This window comes from Rhinichthys klamathensis, unplaced genomic scaffold, assembly GCF_029890125.1.
Source record: "Rhinichthys klamathensis goyatoka isolate OS25496 unplaced genomic scaffold, OSU_Roscu_1.1 h1tg000110l_1, whole genome shotgun sequence".
In the NCBI taxonomy this organism is placed as follows: Eukaryota; Metazoa; Chordata; class Actinopteri; order Cypriniformes; family Leuciscidae; genus Rhinichthys; species Rhinichthys klamathensis.
Genome location: NW_026606648.1, coordinates 477,253 through 497,735, shown reverse-complemented (window position 1 = coordinate 497,735; position 20,483 = coordinate 477,253). Strand labels below are relative to the sequence as shown.

At 37.7% G+C, this 20,483-nt stretch overlaps 2 protein-coding genes across 5 annotated transcripts in view; one reads left to right on the top strand and one right to left on the bottom strand.

Annotated features, from left to right (window-relative positions):
• Positions 1-9,316, bottom strand: part of cbln2b (cerebellin 2b precursor) — a 449,384-nt gene extending 440,068 nt beyond the window's left edge. The window contains exon 1 of the mRNA XM_056254090.1: positions 9,298-9,316. The gene's annotated coding sequence lies outside the window, so the exon portion shown is untranslated. The remainder of the gene's footprint in view (positions 1-9,297) is intronic.
• Positions 1-20,483, top strand: part of sema5a (sema domain, seven thrombospondin repeats (type 1 and type 1-like), transmembrane domain (TM) and short cytoplasmic domain, (semaphorin) 5A) — a 150,629-nt gene that overhangs the window by 61,902 nt on the left and 68,244 nt on the right. For all 4 annotated transcript variants that reach the window (XR_008807377.1, XR_008807378.1, XM_056254083.1 and 1 more), the window contains exon 5: positions 18,208-18,270. Coding sequence is in view for 2 of the 4 variants with exons in the window: in XM_056254083.1 (XP_056110058.1) it covers positions 18,208-18,270 (63 nt within the window). In the remaining 2 variants the exon portion in view is untranslated. The remainder of the gene's footprint in view (positions 1-18,207; positions 18,271-20,483) is intronic.

The following is a 20,483-nucleotide window of genomic DNA, read 5'->3' as shown; positions in this document are numbered from 1 at the left end:
TTGTCTTCACCTCTACAGCCGGTGGAGAGTACGACGAGACTCGGGCAGAAATCATATTCATGGATGACCGGTAATGTATTGAAGATTTATTAACGTTACAAAAGCCGTTGGAGCGGAACGAGGCCGCTGGAGCGATTGCTAATAAGAGACAAGCACGACACACGGCTCGAAAGCAGTGGAGCTTTTATTATACCTCAGACCGCTTACGCTTCTTCCGGTAGGAGGGATAACGCAGTGCTGTTTTATCAAATTAGATACATTTGAGTGTGTTGAAAGTTGTTATAATGCTACTCTGTGCGTTCACTCGGCGGCTACTATATGAGACACTTGTTGCACACTGCAGTGAGCTGTATCGATATTAGGCATGGTAAATATGGTACTCGCGGTAAATCAAGAAAACGAGATTTAAACAATAAGACTTACTGTGCTGAGCTGTATAACAATGATTCGTTTTCTGTTGATGAATGTATCCAAACAGTTGCTCACCTGTCTAATTAAACATATAATATATTAAAGCATCTTTGGTGTTTCCATGGTTTCTACAAAATAATCGAAGTTAACGCGGGTATGATGTCATTGATAGGCGACTTTCGGACACGTTCCTTGTCCTGATTAAAACTGCTTATTTCTCTGGATTTAAACATTCTTAGAAACATTTGGAATAATGTAAGTACACAAATCAACAAAATATATAACACTAATCTAGTGCTTTTTGGATATTTTGATCCAAAAATCTTACATAGTGTGCCTTTAAAAAAGCAATGAAGCAGTTTTGTCAGATTATTATGTTTATGATAATATATTATCATATTTATGATAATATATTTGTCCAATAAATCAAAGTCATGTGGTGCAACCAATATAGGGGGAAGAACAGAACAAGAAATGTTTCTCTAATATTTTTAATAATTTTTATAACATATTAGACTCTATCCCCGTAACCCAGAGAACAAAAGCAGACAAGTTAGACCTTTTTATGACAAGGCACTTGACATTAAAAAAAAAAACGTTACCTTAAAAATATGTTTAGAAATGATTATGAAAATGAATGACTTTGTCGCTTGTCAGTTGGAAAAGCTGCTCGTCTTTAGACTCTGGCCTCTCCAGTTGGACCTGAAAAAAGACCTGCATATCTCCCAAATTAGAACTTATTCCCCTACCAAATTTCAAACATAATTACCCAAGAGTAACTGCTGTCCTGTGATAGCTGCAGCAGCAGGCAAGCTACTCTCTCTCCTATTGCATTGAACATCTTATAACCCTGTAAATAACCATCCAAACATTGACGTGTTTGTAAATTTATTTGAAGCTTTTCCCAGTGTGAAGAAGTGGACTCTTTTGAGGCCTCCGAAATAGCCAAACACTGGCTGTTTAACAACTTAAACATCATGGGGGCTCCTCAAAAAGGCTAACCTCCTGGGGAAAAGAGCAAACATACCAGACTCAACTTTTGAGATGCCTTTTGTTCTGACCTGCTCACAGGGAACCAGCATCACAAAGATGAGCCCTGCCATTCCTCTCCAGCCAATCCTTTTCTCCTTAATATAATTCCTTCACTTGCCTCACAGCATGGAGTCTTGTGTGTACTTTTTCTTTTTGGTCTTTTAATGCCCTTTGTCACTGCTTTGGCTGACTTTGCTGAAGGTTTCTCTGAAAAGAGAAATGCTCTGATGAAATGTTTTGATGTGAGGTTCCCAATTCAGCTTGACCCAAAGCCCAATTCCATTGCGGTAAGCAAGTACTTGTAGGTTGTTTGTGTTTTTAAGCATTCATGACTTTGATGTGAGGCATTCATGACTTTTGTGAGGTTTTGGTTGAATATGGTTTATTTAGAACCTGTCATATTTATTTTCCCCTTATACTGTGCAACAACTTTCAAGGAAAACTGGTGATATCACAGGCGATGGGATAATATGAATGATGCCGGCAATATGGTGCAATGAGTGAGAAGTCCTGAGACCTGAGAAGGAAATGACCTAGAAAGTACTGCTTTTATCCTTCATTGATCTCACAGAATAGAGCTTTCAGTATCAATGATGCATCAGCAATAGGAAAAATAAACCTGCTGAGTGACCCATCATGTGTCTGCAACACCTCCGCTAGTGTTTAAGAGCACAGGTCTGTGAAGCATTAAAAGCCTTTTAATGGCCGGATAAATGTGGCAGTGCTGTAGTAGATGTATATCGTGAAAGTATATAATCATTATATGTACATGGGCAGGGCACATTTTATTTCATGGGCCATTGTACAAAATGGGTGTCATTTGTGGCCGTCCTGCATATGCAAAGACTTTAAAATTCGATAGCTGATAAAAAAATGTATGTATTATACATAGTACTTCTATCTATCTATCTATCTATCTATCTATCTATCTATCTATCTATCTATCTATCTATCTATCTATCTATCTATCTGTCTGTCTGTCTGTCTGTCTGTCTGTCTGTCGGTCTGTCTAAACATAATATTATACTGTTACAAATTTAAAGGCTCAGGGAAGGAGGAGGCAGGAACGGCAAACAATGAACGGCACTTTAATAATGTAATAAACATAAACAACAAAACAAAAGTAAAGCGGCAGCCCCTCACAGGCGACTGCTGCATAAACTAAAACTAAACAACATCATATAGTCCTGGCCTGGTCTTCTCTCGTCTTCCACTGTCGTCATTCCTCCGTGTATCCTTCCGGAGCTCCTCCATGGGACTCGAGACCGGTGTGACGCGCATTTGACGCTCATTCACACTCGCCCCACTGGCCTCGCTCCCTTCCCATTGCTCTCGGTCCCCTCCCTGATTGCCACATATACATTATATCCCAACATATATTAAAATTATACACAGTGCATGTGCTGTTTTTATGCAGTGGTAACAGAGAGAGCTGTTCTATGTATGGGTGACTGTAGATTGAACTATTTTTTAGGTATTCAATTCAAAATTAGGTTTGGCACTATAATTTACCGTGACTTCAGTTTCCTGCAGGTCCCCTTGCAATAATGAAAAGCAGATCAGAGTTTGAAAGAGACCCCTTTGGAAGGTGGGGCAGGTCAGATATACTTTAATGAGAAGTGAATGTCTCAGATGAGTTTAAATTTATTAGAAATCTTCATAATACAAAAAAGAAAGAAGTCCCAAAGTGATAGGCATTGTGAAATAAAGAGTGGAGGAAACTGTCAATGCAGTTCATATGTTGAGATACTGAGTTTTCAAACTTGCTGACAGGTCCAGATGATGTCCCCTAATGTTTGTATTCTGTGTATCATTTTTGTTCTGTCAGGCTTGTCCACAAGAGAGATGAGATGTCCGAAAAAATGCGTATTTGCTGAGAAAAGGAAAAACAATTGTTTTTGCAAATTATATACACTCACCTAAAGGATTATTAGGAACACCTGTTCAATTTCTCATTAATGCAATTATCTAATCAACCAATCACGTGGCAGTTGCTTCAATGCATTTAGGGGTGTGGTCCTGGTCAAGACAATCTCCTGAACTCCAAACTGAATGTCAGAATGGGAAAGAAATGTGATTTAAGCAATTTTGAGCATGGCATGGTTGTTGGTGCCAGACGGGCTGGTCTGAGTATTTCACAATCTTCTCAGTTACTGGGATTTTCACGCACAACCATTTCTTGGGTTTACAAAGAATGGTGTGAAAAGGGAAAAACATCCAGTATGCGACAGTCCTGTGGGCGAAAATGCCTTGTTGATGCTAGAGGTCAGAGGAGAATGGGCCGACTGATTCAAGCTGATAGAAGAGCAACTTTGACTGAAATAACCACTCGTTACAACCGAGGTATGCAGCAAAGCATTTGTGAAGCCACAACACGCACAACCTTGAGGCGGATGGGCTACAACAGCAGAAGACCCCACCGGGTACCACTCATCTCCACTACAAATAGGAAAAAGAGGCTACAATTTGCAAGAGCTCACCAAAATTGGACAGTTGAAGACTGGAAAAATGTTGCCTGGTCTGATGAGTCTCGATTTCTGTTGAGACATTCAGATGGTAGAGTCAGAATTTGGCGTAAACAGAATGAGAACATGGATCCATCATGCCTTGTTACCACTGTGCAGGCTAGTAGTGGTGGTGTAATGGTGTGGGGGATGTTTTCTTGGCACACTTTAGGCCCCTTAGTGCCAATTGGGCATCGTTTAAATGCCACGGCCTACCTGAGCATTGTTTCTGACCATGTCCATCCCTTTATGGCCACCATGTACCCATCCTCTGATGGCTACTTCCAGCAGGATAATGCACCATGTCACAAAGCTCGAATCATTTCAAATTGGTTTCTTGAACATGACAATGAGTTCACTGTACTAAAATGGCCCCCACAGTCACCAGATCTCAACCCAATAGAGCATCTTTGGGATGTGGTGGAACGGGAGCTTCGTGCCCTGGATGTGCATCCCACAAATCTCCATCAACTGCAAGATGCTATCCTATCAATATGGGCCAACATTTCTAAAGAATGCTTTCAGCACCTTGTTGAATCAATGCCATATATATATAACTATGACTTTTGACTCAATAAACTTTAAAATTACTGCTTATTAATATTTTTTAAGGTAGTTGTTAAGTTTATGTATTGGGTAGGATTAAGGGATGTATAATATGGTCATGCAGAATAAGGGATTGATATGTGCTTTATAAATACAAATAAACAGCTGATATCCTAGTAAAATGCATTCTAATAAGCAACTAGTTGTGAAAATTGGACCCTAAACTAAAGTATTACCATATATTCTGTGTGTGTGTGTGTGTGTGTGTGTGTGTGTGTGTGTGTGTGTGTGTGTGTGTGTGTCTGTGTCTATCTGTATGTGTGTGTGTGTGTACACGCATCTCGATAACACTTATAAGGTTTCATTACCATTAGTTAATGAACTGCACTTTTACAGCATTTATTCATCTTTGTTAATGTTAATTTCAACATTTACTAATACATTATTAAAATCAAAAGTTGTATTTGTTGTAAAGTTGTATACCATTAGTTGATGCACTGTGAACTAACATGAACAAACAATGAACAGCTGTATTTTTATTAACTAATGTTAACAAAAATGAACAAATACTATAACAAATGTATTGGTTATGGTTAGTTTATGTTAGTTAATACATTAACTAATGTTAAGAAATGAAACCTTATAAAGTGTTAGCTTTTTTTATTTTTTCACTAAAACTATAACAGTGACTATAGCATTATATACAGACAGTAATTACAAAAGATATGCATTGTATTGCTTATTTGGGGTTCTATACCGGATACATCTAGAGAGACTCTATGGAGAGACACTCACTTTGTATTATAGCAGAAAATGTTCAAAGAAATTTTCCTTAAATGCACATTGCTTATTTATTTGTATATACATAAAAATACTGACCCCTGAAACAGTGTTAATGTAAAACATTATATTAGTTGTAATGATCTTCAATGTCAAGGAAACATAAACAATGGGCTCTTGGAAATGTAGATTCTTATATGGAGTCAATAGGGTTCTGAAACCCAGATGGACTGAACAATACAGCTGCTCTCTCATTTGTCAAACGGCAGAGGTGCACGAAGAAGAGCAGATCTATTGTTCGCTCCTTATGGTCTCAGTCTACTCAGAGTCCACCTTGCTCAGCCGATTTTCCTCTGTCAAGTTTGCTCTCCCTTGAGTATTTTGCATATTGTACAGTAGCAGCAGCACTCCTAGGGCCACTGATTAATTTCCTGAATAAATGCATTGTAGTCACTTCATTGTGTTTCAAGCTTGACAAATGAATGCCGGAGTCTGTTTCCCCAGTACGCCTTTATTCAGGCAAATTGCGAGAGTAAATTTAAATCAGTTGTTAATATGCAACAGAGAAATTGCCGTCTTTATTACTGATACATATGGATAAGTTTAACACTGTGTCATTAAATAATGGAAGTATTTTATTCTAAGTGAACTGGATAAGGTCTAGCTGCTCAGGGGAATGTTTCCCAAAAGCATTATTAGCCAGCTAAGGTTGCATATTCTGTCATTACCAACATAGTTCAACGATTTGGAATTTAAACTGTTGTCCAGCTGGGGTTAAAAGCATATTTTCTTGTTAATGTTGAATTGACCTTGCTCTTGGGCACAATAAGCAAGATTACATGCAGTACATTATATAAGTGATAGGCGCTTTTGAAACAGGCTTTATGAAGCTTCAAACCCCTTGCAATCAATTTGTTTCGAACCAGTTACTGGAGCGCGTATCAAACTGCCAAAGTCACGTCATTTCAGTAGGCTTTGTTATGTCATAACTGTTTCGAAAAATTTTGAAATCTCAATGGTTCTCTGCTTGGGGACGATCATCTCTGAACCCATTAACCAGTGTCTTTACGTTTTTTAAAAAGTTTTATAAATTTGTAGACACTTTTAATGACACATTTGTATAATAAAAAGGAAGGGTTTTAGTTAATAGTCTATTATTGGCGTAAATGATGACAGAATTTTACACAACGTATACCTGACAATGATATGCTTAAAGGGATACTCCACTTTTTTGGGAAATAGGCTCATTTTACAACTCCCCCAGAGTTAAACTGTTGAGTTTTACCGTTTTTGAATCCATTCAGCCGATCTCCGGTTCTGGCGGTACCACTTTTAGCATAGCTTAGCATACATCATTGGAGTGGACAAGACCATTAGCATTTCTAAAAAAAAAATGACCAAAGAGTTTCGATATTTTTCCTATTTTAAACTTGACTCTTATCATTACGCCTGCTGCTCTCATGGTACGGCAGTGAAGTTTCTTGATTATTACGCAGGAATGAGAGTATAGTTCCTAGCCATATCAGCCTAGAAAATCGCAACTTTACATTTTCCGTCGGTCTTAGTGCACGATGTAACTACAGAAGAGTCAAGTTTTAAATAGGAAAAATATCGAAACTCTTTGGTCATTTTTTTTTTAGAAATGCTAATGGTCTTGTCCACTTCAATGATGTATGCTAAGCTATGCTAAAAGTGGTACCGCCAGAACCGGAGATCAGCTGAATGGATTCAAAAACGGTAAAACTCAACAGTTTAACTCTGGGGGAGTTGTAAAATGAGCCTATTTCCCAAAAAAGTGGAGTATCCCTTTAAAACGGGAAAGTTTTTCCTTTGAGTTTTCTGCGTAGAGACTATAAGACTAAAAACGCTGTATTCTGCTGTCAGGCCATTAGATGGCGATGAAACACTATAGATTCAACACGTAACACGCATGTGCATGACGTCATTGTTTTCAGAGATTCACGTTTTTGTTGTTTACACGGAGACCGTTTTCAAAAACTTGCACATTGAAACCCGTTTTCAAAAGTTTGCATTTTCAGGCACCCAAAACGCCGTTGTCGTGTAAATGAACATTTTTAGTTTTTAGTTGAAAACGGTGTCGTGTAAATAGCCCCTTAGTTTGTTTCTCTTCTGTTACCTGTTTAATTTCTAGTTCCTCGCCACTAATCGGTTGTCATGGACAGTCATTTAACAAGCACACCTGTCTGTATTCAGTTCATTATCTCTGTGTATTTAAGTTCCTCCCTGCATTCAGTTCTTCTTCCGGTACTGTTCGTGTGTTTGTGCTTGCATGCTGTCTCGCATCATTGTGGATTACCCGAGTTTACTTTGTGTTAATAAAGACACTTCAATTTTAATCTTCTTCATCATCTTTGGACTCAACGTGACATCCACTACCTACGTGTGATTTTGTTAATGACAGTCATATGTTGGTGAATCAACGTGGTTCAAACAACATATTATGGTTGTTATGCGGCAAGTTACATCATTGTAGGGGAAACGCCTCCCAGGATAGTCTGGTTTACCTTTGGCAGGCTCAAAGGAAATGAGGACAGGCGCTGTGAGGTGGCTTCTTATCTGAGTGACTTGTTGACCGATTGCCTCAGGTTAGACCTGCATGCCCTCTGCACCACAGCTAGCCTGCTGTGTCACTTCAGTACACATGCACTCATAGCCCTGTGCTGTTCACTTACTCTCTGTTTAACGCAGCAGTATAGCTCCTCAGCCCATAGCAGCTGTCTCGTTTGAAACGTACCAACCCGGACCTGCCATTTACATTCACTCCCGCAGCAAATATGGTAATCATTGTGATTTAAACCGGTGTTTAGCAGTTTGCTCTAAGGGGATATGCCCACGAGCACAATTCAACTCTCCGCTGTACTTACACACATGCACCAGTGAGTTTGGTTCAGCAGAAATAGAGCCATTACCGTGATCGATGATTTTATCACGTCAGCTGTTTGCGTTTGTTCAGCTGTGACTCTGGATCTTTTGTTCATTTTTATCTTGTTTATATTTTATTCAGTGGCACGGAATGGTGAACTCATGAATATTAAATAGCACAAACTGATGTTGCTAGTTAATATTCCTAGATTAAGTCAGATTATTTGATTTACAAATTAAACCATCACATTGGTACTATTCATAAAGTGATCTCCTAAATGCACTTGAATTGTACAGCATTTAAAATCAATATTTTTGCATTTATATTCAATATCAAGCAGGGTTTTTTTATTCCCTTTTTTAAAAACATTTCATTATGTGATTTTAAAACTGGAAAGTCTACAATTTACATAAGATCAATGTAGGAAATAAATGAATAAATACATGTTTGCTCAGATGTTTTTAAATGCCTTTTAAATATTATTTAATTCTGAGATGTCAACCCAGAAAGAAAGAAAGAAAGAAAGAAAGAAAGAAAGAAAGAAAGAAAGAAAGAAAGAAAGAAAGAAAGAAAGAAAGAAAGAAAGAAAGAAAGAAAGAAAGAAAGAAAGAAAGAAAGAAAGAAAGAAAGAAAGAAAGAAAGAAAGAAAGAAAGAAAGAAAGAAAGATAGCATTTTTGGTGCCATGGATTCCCGTGAAAATTTCCAGTGGGTTTTTAGAATAGCGTTTTGAGTAAAATAGTGTCTGTGATTAAAATTACTTAAAAGAAATTTCTCTTCTTTTTTTTTTTGTGCAGTGAATTGCATAAATTACACACTTTCATACCTCAAACGTGAAGTTTTGAAACTGTTGAGTGCTTCAAAGTTTCAAACAAGTTGCCACATAAGGGATTTGTTTGTAAGTTAAAGTGCACAGCTGATTTCAATACACATTTGAGGGTAGACTGTGCATAATTAGACTTATCAGAGATTTTTATCCGCTTGATTTCACATTTTCAAAAGAGTAGGAGTTCATGAAAAGTGTTGTTAACAGCATTTAGCTGTGATATTGACTTTGGCACGTTATATCATTAACTTGCCTTTTATAAGCAATTTAATGCCAATGTAAAAGAGACAGATTGTCAGTCATGTATTTCATTAACCTCTCTTACTCACCGTCACTTTTACACAATTACATGCACTGATCAACAGAACACTTGTGCTAATTTCTGAGGGCGGCTGTTTCAATTGCTTCCAGTTACTCAGCCATTTTAATTCATGAAATAATGAACCTATGAGCTCCCCTTCAGCCCTGTATGTACTGTAACTCCATCAGATGTCTGATTAACAAGGGACTAGGCTTGGACTGTGGTCTTATATGCCAATTACAGTCTGATAATGGCTACTTAGCAACATACTTCAGTAAATGCTGCTGGGACCTTTTTCCATTTACATATATAATGAGTGGAGATGTATTGGGTTTTGGTAAAAGATCACTTTTGGCTAGAATTTCTGTAATAGAGGAGGATTCAATCTCATTTATAAGCCATAGTTGCAGGGCAGGATTAGATCACCTTAAATTTCCACACTTCAGTTCAGTGTAATTATGAAAATGCACACTTAATCCAATTGAAGAAGATGCAATACTTTGTCATCTGTTGACTGTCGCCTCACAAGCTACTTTACCAATTGTTGAAATGAGCAGAATTCGTTGAATACTTAAAGCGTGCCTGTGGTTGCATTCTTCAACTCAGATAATACAAGCATGCACAACAGAAATGCCTGCAATCATTTATGCATGCCTTGTTTTGTTTTGGCAATGTAAATTCCAGGCAGAACTCTGAGAGAGCCGTGTGGTGGGCGACTCAACCCACACAGTGCTGACTGGCTCTCTTTGGCCCACCTGCTCTTGACAATGACCTCTCAGTTATAGGGTCTGCACCCAACCATCTGGAACAATGGTGCAAGTCTACCAAGCAGAAGCGGTGAAACTGTAAAGACATTAAAGAGTGCTTAAATAACTGTTGATAATGTCTGTGTTTCGCTGTTTATGGTGACAGTTATGTAACCGTCTGTATAACCTCTATAAAGAAAACCTCTAAAAGCTGAAAGACAAACTGTTGAAAACAAAAACTGAATTTATTGAGCATTGTATTCTATACCATGTTTCTTCTTTTACTTGTTCCCTTCGTTGTGGTGCTAAATACCAGTTAAATACAAAGTAAGTTTAAATATTTTTTTCTCTTTCAAGTCAAGTCAAGTCAAGTCAAGTCACATTTATTTATATAGCGCTTTTCACAATACAGATTGCATCAAAGCAGCTTCACAGTGATAACATGAAAGTAGTACAACACAGTTCAATAATATTGTTGAATATTAAATATCCCCAACTAAGCAAGCCAAAAGCAAGGCGACAGTGGCAAGGAACCAAAACTCCATCAGATTGGATGGAGAAAAAAACCTTGGGAGAACCCAGGCTAGTCAGGGGCCAGTTCTCCTCTGGCTAACAATCATAGGGTTTTAAAGAAGCTTTACAGTAAGTCCATATCAGAGAGTACCTGGAAAAAATACATTTAGTTAATCATGTAATATTTAGGGGATAACATATCGCCGGCGTTGAGTCGTCTCTTCGCAGGCGTTGAGTCGTCTCTTCACAGGCGTTGGTCTTCTCATCACAGGCGTTGAGGCATCCGAAATCCCCGTGAGAGGCAGGATACCAAACTGGAGCCTACGAACGCCATTTTTCTCGGGACAAGCGTCCCGAGATAACAGCAGAAAGGCAGATGGGAAATAATTAGCATAGCTGATGTTCATAATGATTTCCATTACACGGGAGTAGGTGTTAGAAAACCATAATCTCACAACTCTCCGTAACCCAAACTCTCCGCAACCCAACCGCAACCATACGGACCGACCCGTTTGTCTATAAGGCTGTCGAGCCCCACTGGTGCGTTAAGCAGTTTCAGTGGCAAACGGTTCCGTATGGCATAGCAGAGGACTAAAAGGTAAGCATTATGTGAATGCTTGACTAAAGAGACACGTCTTTAGTCTAGTTTTAAACTGTGTCAGCGAGTCAGAGCATCGGACCGTATCGGGAAGGCTATTCCAGAGTTTTGGAGCTAAATGCGAGAATGCCCTCCCTCCTTTCGTGGACTTCGATATCCTAGGAATGACCAGAAGCCTTGAATTTAGTGATCTTAGAGAACGCGGTGGATTGTAGGGCGAAAGAAGGTCCGTTAAGTACATAGGAGCTAAACCATTAAGGGCTTTATAGGTCAGTAGTAGTACTTTGTAATTGATACGGAACTTAATAGGTAACCAGTGCAGAGATGATAAAATCGGTGTTATATGATCATATTTTCTTGATCTAGTAAGAACTCTAGCGGCTGCATTTTGCACTAACTGTAGCTTGTTTATTGAGGATGCAGGACAACCAGCTAATAAAGCATTACAGTAATCTAGTCTCGAGGTCATGAATGCATGAACTAACTTTTCTGCATCAGAAACAGATAGCATGTTACGTAATTTAGCAATGTTTCTAAGGTGGAAAAAGGCTGTTCTTGTAACAGATGAAATATGATTTTCGAAAGACAAGTTGCGGTCTAGTATAACACCCAGGTCTTTTACTGTAGTGGAAAAAGTAACAGGGCATCCTTCTATATTAAAGTCGTATTGTAAGAGGTTTTGTGTGTAGTTTTTTGGACCAATAAGTAATACCTCCGTTTTATCTGAATTTAATAGCAGGAAATTACGCGTCATCCAGCATTTTATATCTTTGAGACATTCTGTCAATTTAGATGAGGTAATGTTTTCATCTGGTCGTGATGAAATATATAATTGAGTGTCGTCAGCATAACAGTGGAAATTAATTCCATGTTTTCTTATAATATTACCAAGTGGCAGCATATATATTGAGAATAGCAGAGGGCCTAGCACCGATCCTTGCGGCACTCCATAGTCTACTGACGTTAACTTTGATTTTCCCCCGTGTAAAGAGACAAAATGATAACGGTCAGATAAGTACGATCTAAACCAGCTTAATGCCTGTCCCTGAACACCAGTGTAGTTTTGTAGTCGATCCAAGAGTATTTTATGATCTATAGTGTCGAACGCGGCGCTAAGATCAAGTAGGACTAGTATTGAGATACAGCCTTGGTCAGAAGCTAAGAGTAGATCATTTGTAATTTTAACTAGCGCAGTTTCTGTACTATGATGCGGTCTGAATCCTGACTGGAATTTTTCATAGATATCATTTTCTTGCAAAAAAGAGCACAGTTGAGCGGATACAACTTTTTCTAGTATTTTGGACATAAATGGAAGATTTGAAATGGGTCTGTAATTTGCTAGGTTATTTGGATCTAGTTGCGGTTTCTTAATGAGAGGTTTTATTACTGCCAACTTGAATATTCTTGGAACATGACCTAAGAATAAAGACGAGTTAATAATATTAAGAAGAGGCTCTTCCACTACAGGTAACACTTCTTTCAATAGTTTAGTGGGTATTGGATCTAATGAGCATGTTGTTGGTTTAGATGCAATAATAAGTTTATTTAGCTCTTCCTGTCCTATCGTTGCAAAGCGGTGTAGTTGTTCTTGAGGGACGATAATTGAGGCTGAATCATAAGAGACCATAGAGGATTGTACATTTATAATTGTGTTTCGAATGCTTTCTATTTTCTCATTGAAATAATTCATAAAATCATTACTACTAAACTGTAACGGTATATTTTGCTCTGGTGATGTCTTTCAACGAAAATAATTCCGAAAGAAGACAAAAAATCAAGTAAGACATAATGGATCAGAATATGTGAGTGGAGCAGGGCGACAGCAATTTCCCTTCTGCTCACAGCGGTCTGTAATAACTCCCGTCAAGCTCCAGTCCATGTTTTTCATTTCCTTAAACCCACAGGATATATGCAGGTCAAAGTCCCTTTGAGGCAAGTCATTTCACTCGGTGGCCATCTTTGAAACTCCTCTTGGGCAGCTTTTTTAGTCATGCAAGTGCAGCTCCTATCTCTTTGAATGGTGACACATTAAATTCTCCAAAGCTGTTTAATAAGCTTACAATTAAATTTCATATTTACAAAACACCAATGAGATCTGACAACAACTGTCTCATAAATGTTGTTTCTAAATGCTCAAATCATGACCAGTCAATGCACATGTGCAGTCCTAAGCGTCCATCTCAGAACACTGATTGTTTATGCAATAAACAATTCATGCTTTTATATCTTCCCGTTTGGACTGCTTGCAACTCACTCTACCAGGGTAATAATAAGTCAATTCTAGCTCGGCTGAAACTAGTCCAGAATGCTGCCGCTAGACTCTTGACCCGCACACAAAAATATGAACATAATACTCCCATTCTTGCCTCGTTGCATTGGCTGCCTGTAAGATACAAATCTAGTTCAAAATGCTGGTCTTGGTATTCAAGTCCATCAATAACCTCGCTCCATCTTATCTTGCAGACCTCCTCGTAAGTCATTCCCTTCAGATCACTTAGATCCAGTGATCTTGCTCTCCTATCCATCTAAACACAAGGGTGATCGTGCATTTGTCAAGTTAAAAACGTACCTACTCTCTTTGGCATTTTAAAAATGGTTTATGTCTTATGATTGTATACTTGCTTTAAATTCTATTATTACTATGTTGATGTATTATCTTTTGTGTCTACTTTGTAAAGCACTTTGGTCAATTTAAATTGTATTTATACAGTGCTAACTAAAGAAACAGATTGTTTCTACAGCAAACTGAGCTTTTAAGGGCAGCTACAGTGACACAATGATTTTACCAATTGGTGACACAACTGCTATATTGTGTGTTGCACTTTCTCCCATTCATAGTAATCCGAGTGCACCGTCTTTGTATATAATTTATATATATATATATAGATTAAACCATTAACTTTAAGCGCTTTTGTTAATTGTTGCTAAAAAAACAACGCAAATAATTCAGACTCATGGAACATCTGAGATCCCTAACAAACATTTCAACCTAATATTGCAGAACTGCTCCTACCGTTTCTCTCTTTTGATTCTTATTAAAGTAGCATGAGTATGAAAAGATGTCATCAATCATGTATAGCCTGAATCATTGAATCTGTTAGTCAATTGATTCGTTCAACAACACTGAATCATTCAGGACACTGTGGCTTTGTATGGAACTATTTTTGTTAGCGGGGCAAAACTTCAATGTCACTGACAATATTGTGTCTAAAATGTAAGTTACTTATTTATTGAATTGTTATAATAAAACAATCACAGTCGATTGTGCGCCCTCATCACACACTCTCAGAAAAAAATAGGTATAGGCTGTCACTGGGGCAGTACCCTTTCAAAATGTACCCCCTAAGGGTGCAAATTAGCACCTTAAAGGTGAATATTAGTAGCTAAATACAGATTAGTGTACAGATTAGTACCTAAATGGTACATAGTACTTTTTGAAAGGGGACTTTTTTAAGAGTGCAGTCGTCTAGTCACGGTCATGCTTAAATTTAATTTAAAAAAAACAGTCTTGCTTTTGTGATGTTGCTTAAACAGATTGTAAGAAATAGGAAATCATATTTTTAATTTCAGAAGAAATCACAAATGATTGACAAAATACTGACAAAATGCGTTAATTTAGATAGATGTGATAGATTGTTGACAAGACAAATTTTAAAAGACAAACAGTTATAGATGCCTGTTGACATGAAACTGGAGCATATTTTACTGAAAAAATAATAATAATAATTATGCTGTGTTGGTGTCTATCCGCCTCTTCCCCATTATTCACCTTTGAAAAATACATCCATCCATTCTCCAAACCACTTTTTCCTTGAAAAATGTCTTGTGTAAAAAAAAAAATGTTAATGGCCAAGTTCAAGTTGGTTAATGGTTACGTTCAGCATTATTACATCATTAAATAGCTCTACTGATGAATGATGCTAACTAACGAATGGCATTTTTCAGACTATCCTGGAAATTCATAATGCAATTTTCCAAAGCGTAATTTAACATAATTTGTCAAGTTAATGGTTTAGTAATTACATTTAATTCACGTTTTATACCATTTTTTGCTGAGCTAAACGCAACACCTCGAGTGGGTGACTACTACCTCTTAGCCATTTGTGCTGGCACACACAAAAACTGCTTCAAGACATCTTAATGCGGTCCTCGCACTCTGAAACATTCTGCTGATGTGCAGTTTGTTTGTATGAGTGACTTTCCTCAAAATAGCTGGTTTCTAACCTGGGATCTAAGAATGAAGTCTGTTCCTGTTTCTTCTGTGACTAAGGCTTACAAAAGTTCATGAAATGCACATTTCTTAAAAAAAAAAAAAAAAAAGTAGTGTTGTGCCTCAGAGCCACTCCCTTGCTATAATTATGGCATATGACAATACATTTTGAAGCATGAAAGGCTATAGTATTCTTTCCTCAGCAAATGCCAGCGTTTTATATGCTTCTTCCTATCATTCTGCTGCTGTTATGTCAGGCAGAAAGTGCTATATCAGTTGCTAATGGTTATTTTGACACATTAAATCATCTTTCATGTCACTTTGGATGTGAAGGAGTTTCCCCGTGTCCCCGTCCCTCAGCCTTTTTCTCTGCTTTGCGGTGGAGATTTGGCATGAATGGGGCCCACGGGGAAACTCATTCAGCAGCATGACTGAGCGAGACAACAGATTTTCAGTCCTGCATTTGCACATTCACACCCTGCCTTTTCCTAAGTGTCATTCGTAAGATTCCTTATTGGCCAGAGGGAATGAAAACCTGGATTTTTTTCACCGCTGTGTTGGAAACCCGGTAACACCTTTGGTGTTCCTGGTCAAAAATGACTTGCCTACAAGAAAATAGCTTATAAATCTCTCGTTATGCTATATTATCACCAAATATTGGATTCAATATTTTTGTTAACTTGTTTTCTTTGAATTAGGACAGGTTTTGTATTTATTTTTGAAACTGACTGATTGACCTGAGCTTATATTTGTCAAAAATGACCATCCATTGAAAATACGTACGAAAATAAGATAAATGTTTAGCGTTCAGGAGAATCCCCCAAAATTACAACAATTATCAAAAAAGGATAACGTTTGGAAAGAAGAGCCCCTTACAGAAAAAACCACATGAATTTCACTTGTGCAAAATCACGATCACACGCTGGAGTGCCATGGTTGTCCACTATAGGACACTTCCCTCTTGTTCATTCCCATTCACACATGGACTACATTTCCCAGAACTCACTGCCCGGACTCATCATCCCTGAATGCTGTCAGCTGTGTCTCATTAGCTCACCCTATATAAGCCTGGTCAATTCAGTCATTCATTGCTAAGTCTTGTATGTGTCTGTACTGCATTTCTGAGCATTCCTCTAGTTTCCTGTGTCTTGGTTTTTGATTCTCTGCCTGTTCCCTTGGACTTCTCTTCTTTGCCTCTGCCCTGGACTCTGTTATTGTTTGGGCTGTTTGCCTGTGTTTTGACCTTTTGCCTGTTTTTTGGATTACGGTTGTGTATACCCTTTTATTAAATACTGCATTTGGATCCTCAACCCATGTGTTTCGGAGCAGTATATGACTGTGTCATTATATTCAATTCATGTATTCGGTCTTAAAGTGACAGCAGCCTAATATACCTAACTGTCTGTGTCATTATTTTAAATCAAACAACAAAAGAGAAAGTCACTCGCAGCTCTTCACTGAATAACGTTTGTAGCTTTAACAAGGATTCATCTCTTTAATTTACAGAGTGAAGAATTTGCAGTGTTATTTTAAATTTGATTGTTTAGTTTCTGTACCTGAATACTTCTGTTAGAAATAGCTGAAAAAAACACTGTTTATTTCATTTGTATCTTTGTTCTATCGTATTTCCTTGTGATATTGCTTGTGATTTTTTGCATTTGTTCTTATTTATTATTTACTTTATTACTGACTTGTCTTTAATAATGTTTGAACTTTATATTAGTTAGGCTAGTAGTTTTTGCTGTGGTAGCTATCGACATTGGAATTCAAAAATTGTGAATTACATGTATCTAAAATGTTGGTGTCATAATAAGTGTGTCATTAATAATGTCAAAAACAACGAAAGCAATAACTGTTTATTTATGTATTTGTTTGTTTGTTGTTTGGTTGATTGGTTGGTTGACAGGGCTAGTGTAATATTTGGCAGGGCAAGTAAAATTTTGAGCCACTGGCCCGACTGGGCCAGTAGAAATAAACCTTAGGGTTGAGCCCTGCTGTTTCCAAAGGGTCATGCGGCTGGGAATAAGTGTACTGTGTCCTGTTCAGCCTCAGGCCAGTGTGACATAACAATCCCTTCACATAAAGCCATGATCGAAGGCTCTCCAGACAGAGTAACATCTCAGCCACATGGCTTCTGCTGTGCTCTAGATCACTTCAAAATGGGGTTACTGTCTAGCCGGAGTCGTGCCACCTTGGGGAATGATAATTTCTTATTAATTTTTCAGTTCTGAAAAGCATAAAAATGGTTGCTGCGCCTCTGTAAGGGATTCTTTGATTGTTTTTTGATAGTAAGCAGGCTGCTTTCACTTGGCAAGCTTAAAGTCTCACACGTCTGGTTCCGAGCCAGAGATCTCATGGTCAATAAATGCGAGGAGCTCATTTGATATTAAAATCCATTTGGAGGCAGTTTCAGACATCAAGTTTGGCATTATCCAGCAGTTCAGTGCCAGCGGTGAAATGTGAATGCAGCCATAGTCTGCGGACGCTGTCATTGTCTCCGGGACCCTCATCTCTCAGTGAAGGACGGCACACACGCTTCCTCTGAAAAGCCTGTTGTTTTCCCAGAATGCCAGGGAACTGAATACAAGTGATTATCATCCAAGATCTGCCTGCTTTCTATAGCCAAGTTAATTTATCCTCTTAGTGACAATCGATAATACCTACCTAAACACGATTTTAAAAAAGAGTTTCTTTTACACTATATTCTAGAGCTCAGTAAATTCAAGAATCATTTTGAGGCATAATGTAGCAGATCTGTTTTGTCTTTTATTAATGATGAACACACACACCACTTCCCAATTTTAACAGGAAAACATATCATTTCTCTAATGTTCTTCTTCATGTGTGTCTGCTTACAGGAGGCAGAATGGCATTGCGATGAGTTTACCAAAGGAGCCTGTTTTAGTCGGGGGAAATCAGAGGTTAGTATCATGTGTAAACTCCCCAAATATTTCACATTTTGGTTGAATACAATGCGTGAATAATGAAAGGAATTTTTAGGGGGATCCATTTTTTTCAGGTAATTTTGGAAGCAAAATATGCAAATGAAATTGAGTTTCAATTTGTAGCAAACAGGAATTACACTACCATTTAAAATTTTAAATTTGTTTTTAAAGAAAATAATACTTTTATACAGCAAAGATGCATTAAATGAATCATTTAAAGATATTTATGATGTGTTAAATGATTTCTGCTTTAAATAGATGCTGTTCTTTTAAACGTTCTATTTATCAAATAATAAGTGGCACAACTTTGAAATTCAAAGAAATTAAAATAACCATAATAAGAAAAAGGAAAGACAACCCTTAAATTCTGCCTTAAAAGTAAAAAAATTAATACAAAAATAAAGTGTAAAACTTTGTTTATTGCAAGTGTAAAACCATGACAGCAGCTATTTATAACCTATTTATGTTTTTTTTATATATTGTCCAATACTGATCCTTACAGAAACCGCTCAAGCAGCATCCTGTTGCTATAGTAACCTCCTCAGGCAATGCGATTTCTGTTTCCATTTGGCACCACATGGAAATATGAGCTAACTAACTAGTAATCTGACCTTTGTGGTTGCTGAAACTTTGTAATATATTTCAGACCTTTTGTTTTGACTTCCTTTGGTAGGGGAGCTGGAAGTGAATTCAAACCTCCAAACCCCACTGTAATTCTCAGCCAGAATGAAGGTTGTTTTAAATGTTAACTGTACTTAAGAAAGTAATCGCCCTCCTAAAATAGCAAACCCATTATTTATGACACTACTCTTGCTCAGGCATTCCCATGTCTCTTCCACTTTGCTATGGAGTCATTTCCATGGCACCATACAACACTGACTCCCTTGTGTTTTGAAGACTGACTGAATCAGATCAGATTTGTGCTACAAAATGTTTCTTAAATCTCCTTAATATTTCACTTACTCCAGCTCTGTCAAACATGAGACGGAGGGTCCCCCTTTGCTTTATAGTATGCTACACTGAGTTAAGCCATCCTAGTCATATGGGAGCTGTATAGGGACTGTGTTGCAGACCATCCTTCCAGTCTGGGCCGAACCCCAAGGTGTATTTCTAGTGGCCCTGTGTGGTTTCAGCCTGTGCAAACGGCCCCACCAGTGTTTTTTTAATTCGCTCGTAAAAAGTGTGCTGAGGCCCATAATAAGATGGATTACTCTGACCAACATTTGATTGTAATTCAGAATTCCAGGAGGTGGCTGTCATAACTTGCTTGCAATTGTGAAGCCTTTCCATATTATCTGCACATGTGGTTCCTCAAAATATTTTTAAAGTAGTAGTTCATCCCAAAAAAAATTACATTTGTTTCCAAAAAAGTCATTCCAGACTTGTATGACTTTCTTTCTTCTGTGGGACACAAAAGGTGGCATTTTGAAGAATGTGCTGGTTGCTCTTTTCCATGCAGTTACATGGAAGACTTTCAAGCTTTAAAAGGTACACAAAAGCACCATAAAAGTGTTGTACTCCAGATGATTTTGTCATATGATAGCTTTGTGTGACGAACAGACCAATATTCACTTATCTTCCCCTCCAGTGAGTGGTTAACCATTGTGACCAGATTGTTGAACTTGATCACTCTGTTCAGATCAGGTCTGTGAACTGAATCAATTGATTCATTTCAAAAGTTCTAAATCTTTTTTTTTTTTTTTCAATAATCAGGCATCACTGCTTCCCTCATGAACTCTGTTTGAACTTCTCTCGTGATTTCACAAAGCTATGTATGGTTTCAGGAAATATAGCATGTGATTTTTATTGACCATTTTTAAGAAAGTCACTTTTTGATTATTTTACAGTATTTTTAATTGAATTCTATGTGAAATTGTCTTTTTCAACCACTGCATTTGGTTTCTTTGAGTCTGTTGCTTCAAGAACCAAGGAAAATGTTTGATGGAGTGAATGCTGTTCTGTCCACTTCATTTTGTTTATAATGCAAACAACAGCCACTATATTACGCTGTGGAGTGTAGCCATCTGTCAAGGGTTTTCATAAACATGTCACATTGTGATGTGCTAGGCATATTTAATCTCAGTTTATTTACACATACAGCAAAGTACTGCCCCCAGCCAAATTGCATTAGCAAATGTAAATCATCCTTTTCTTTTCAAGACTCCGCTTAGTGCAGGGAAATGAACGGT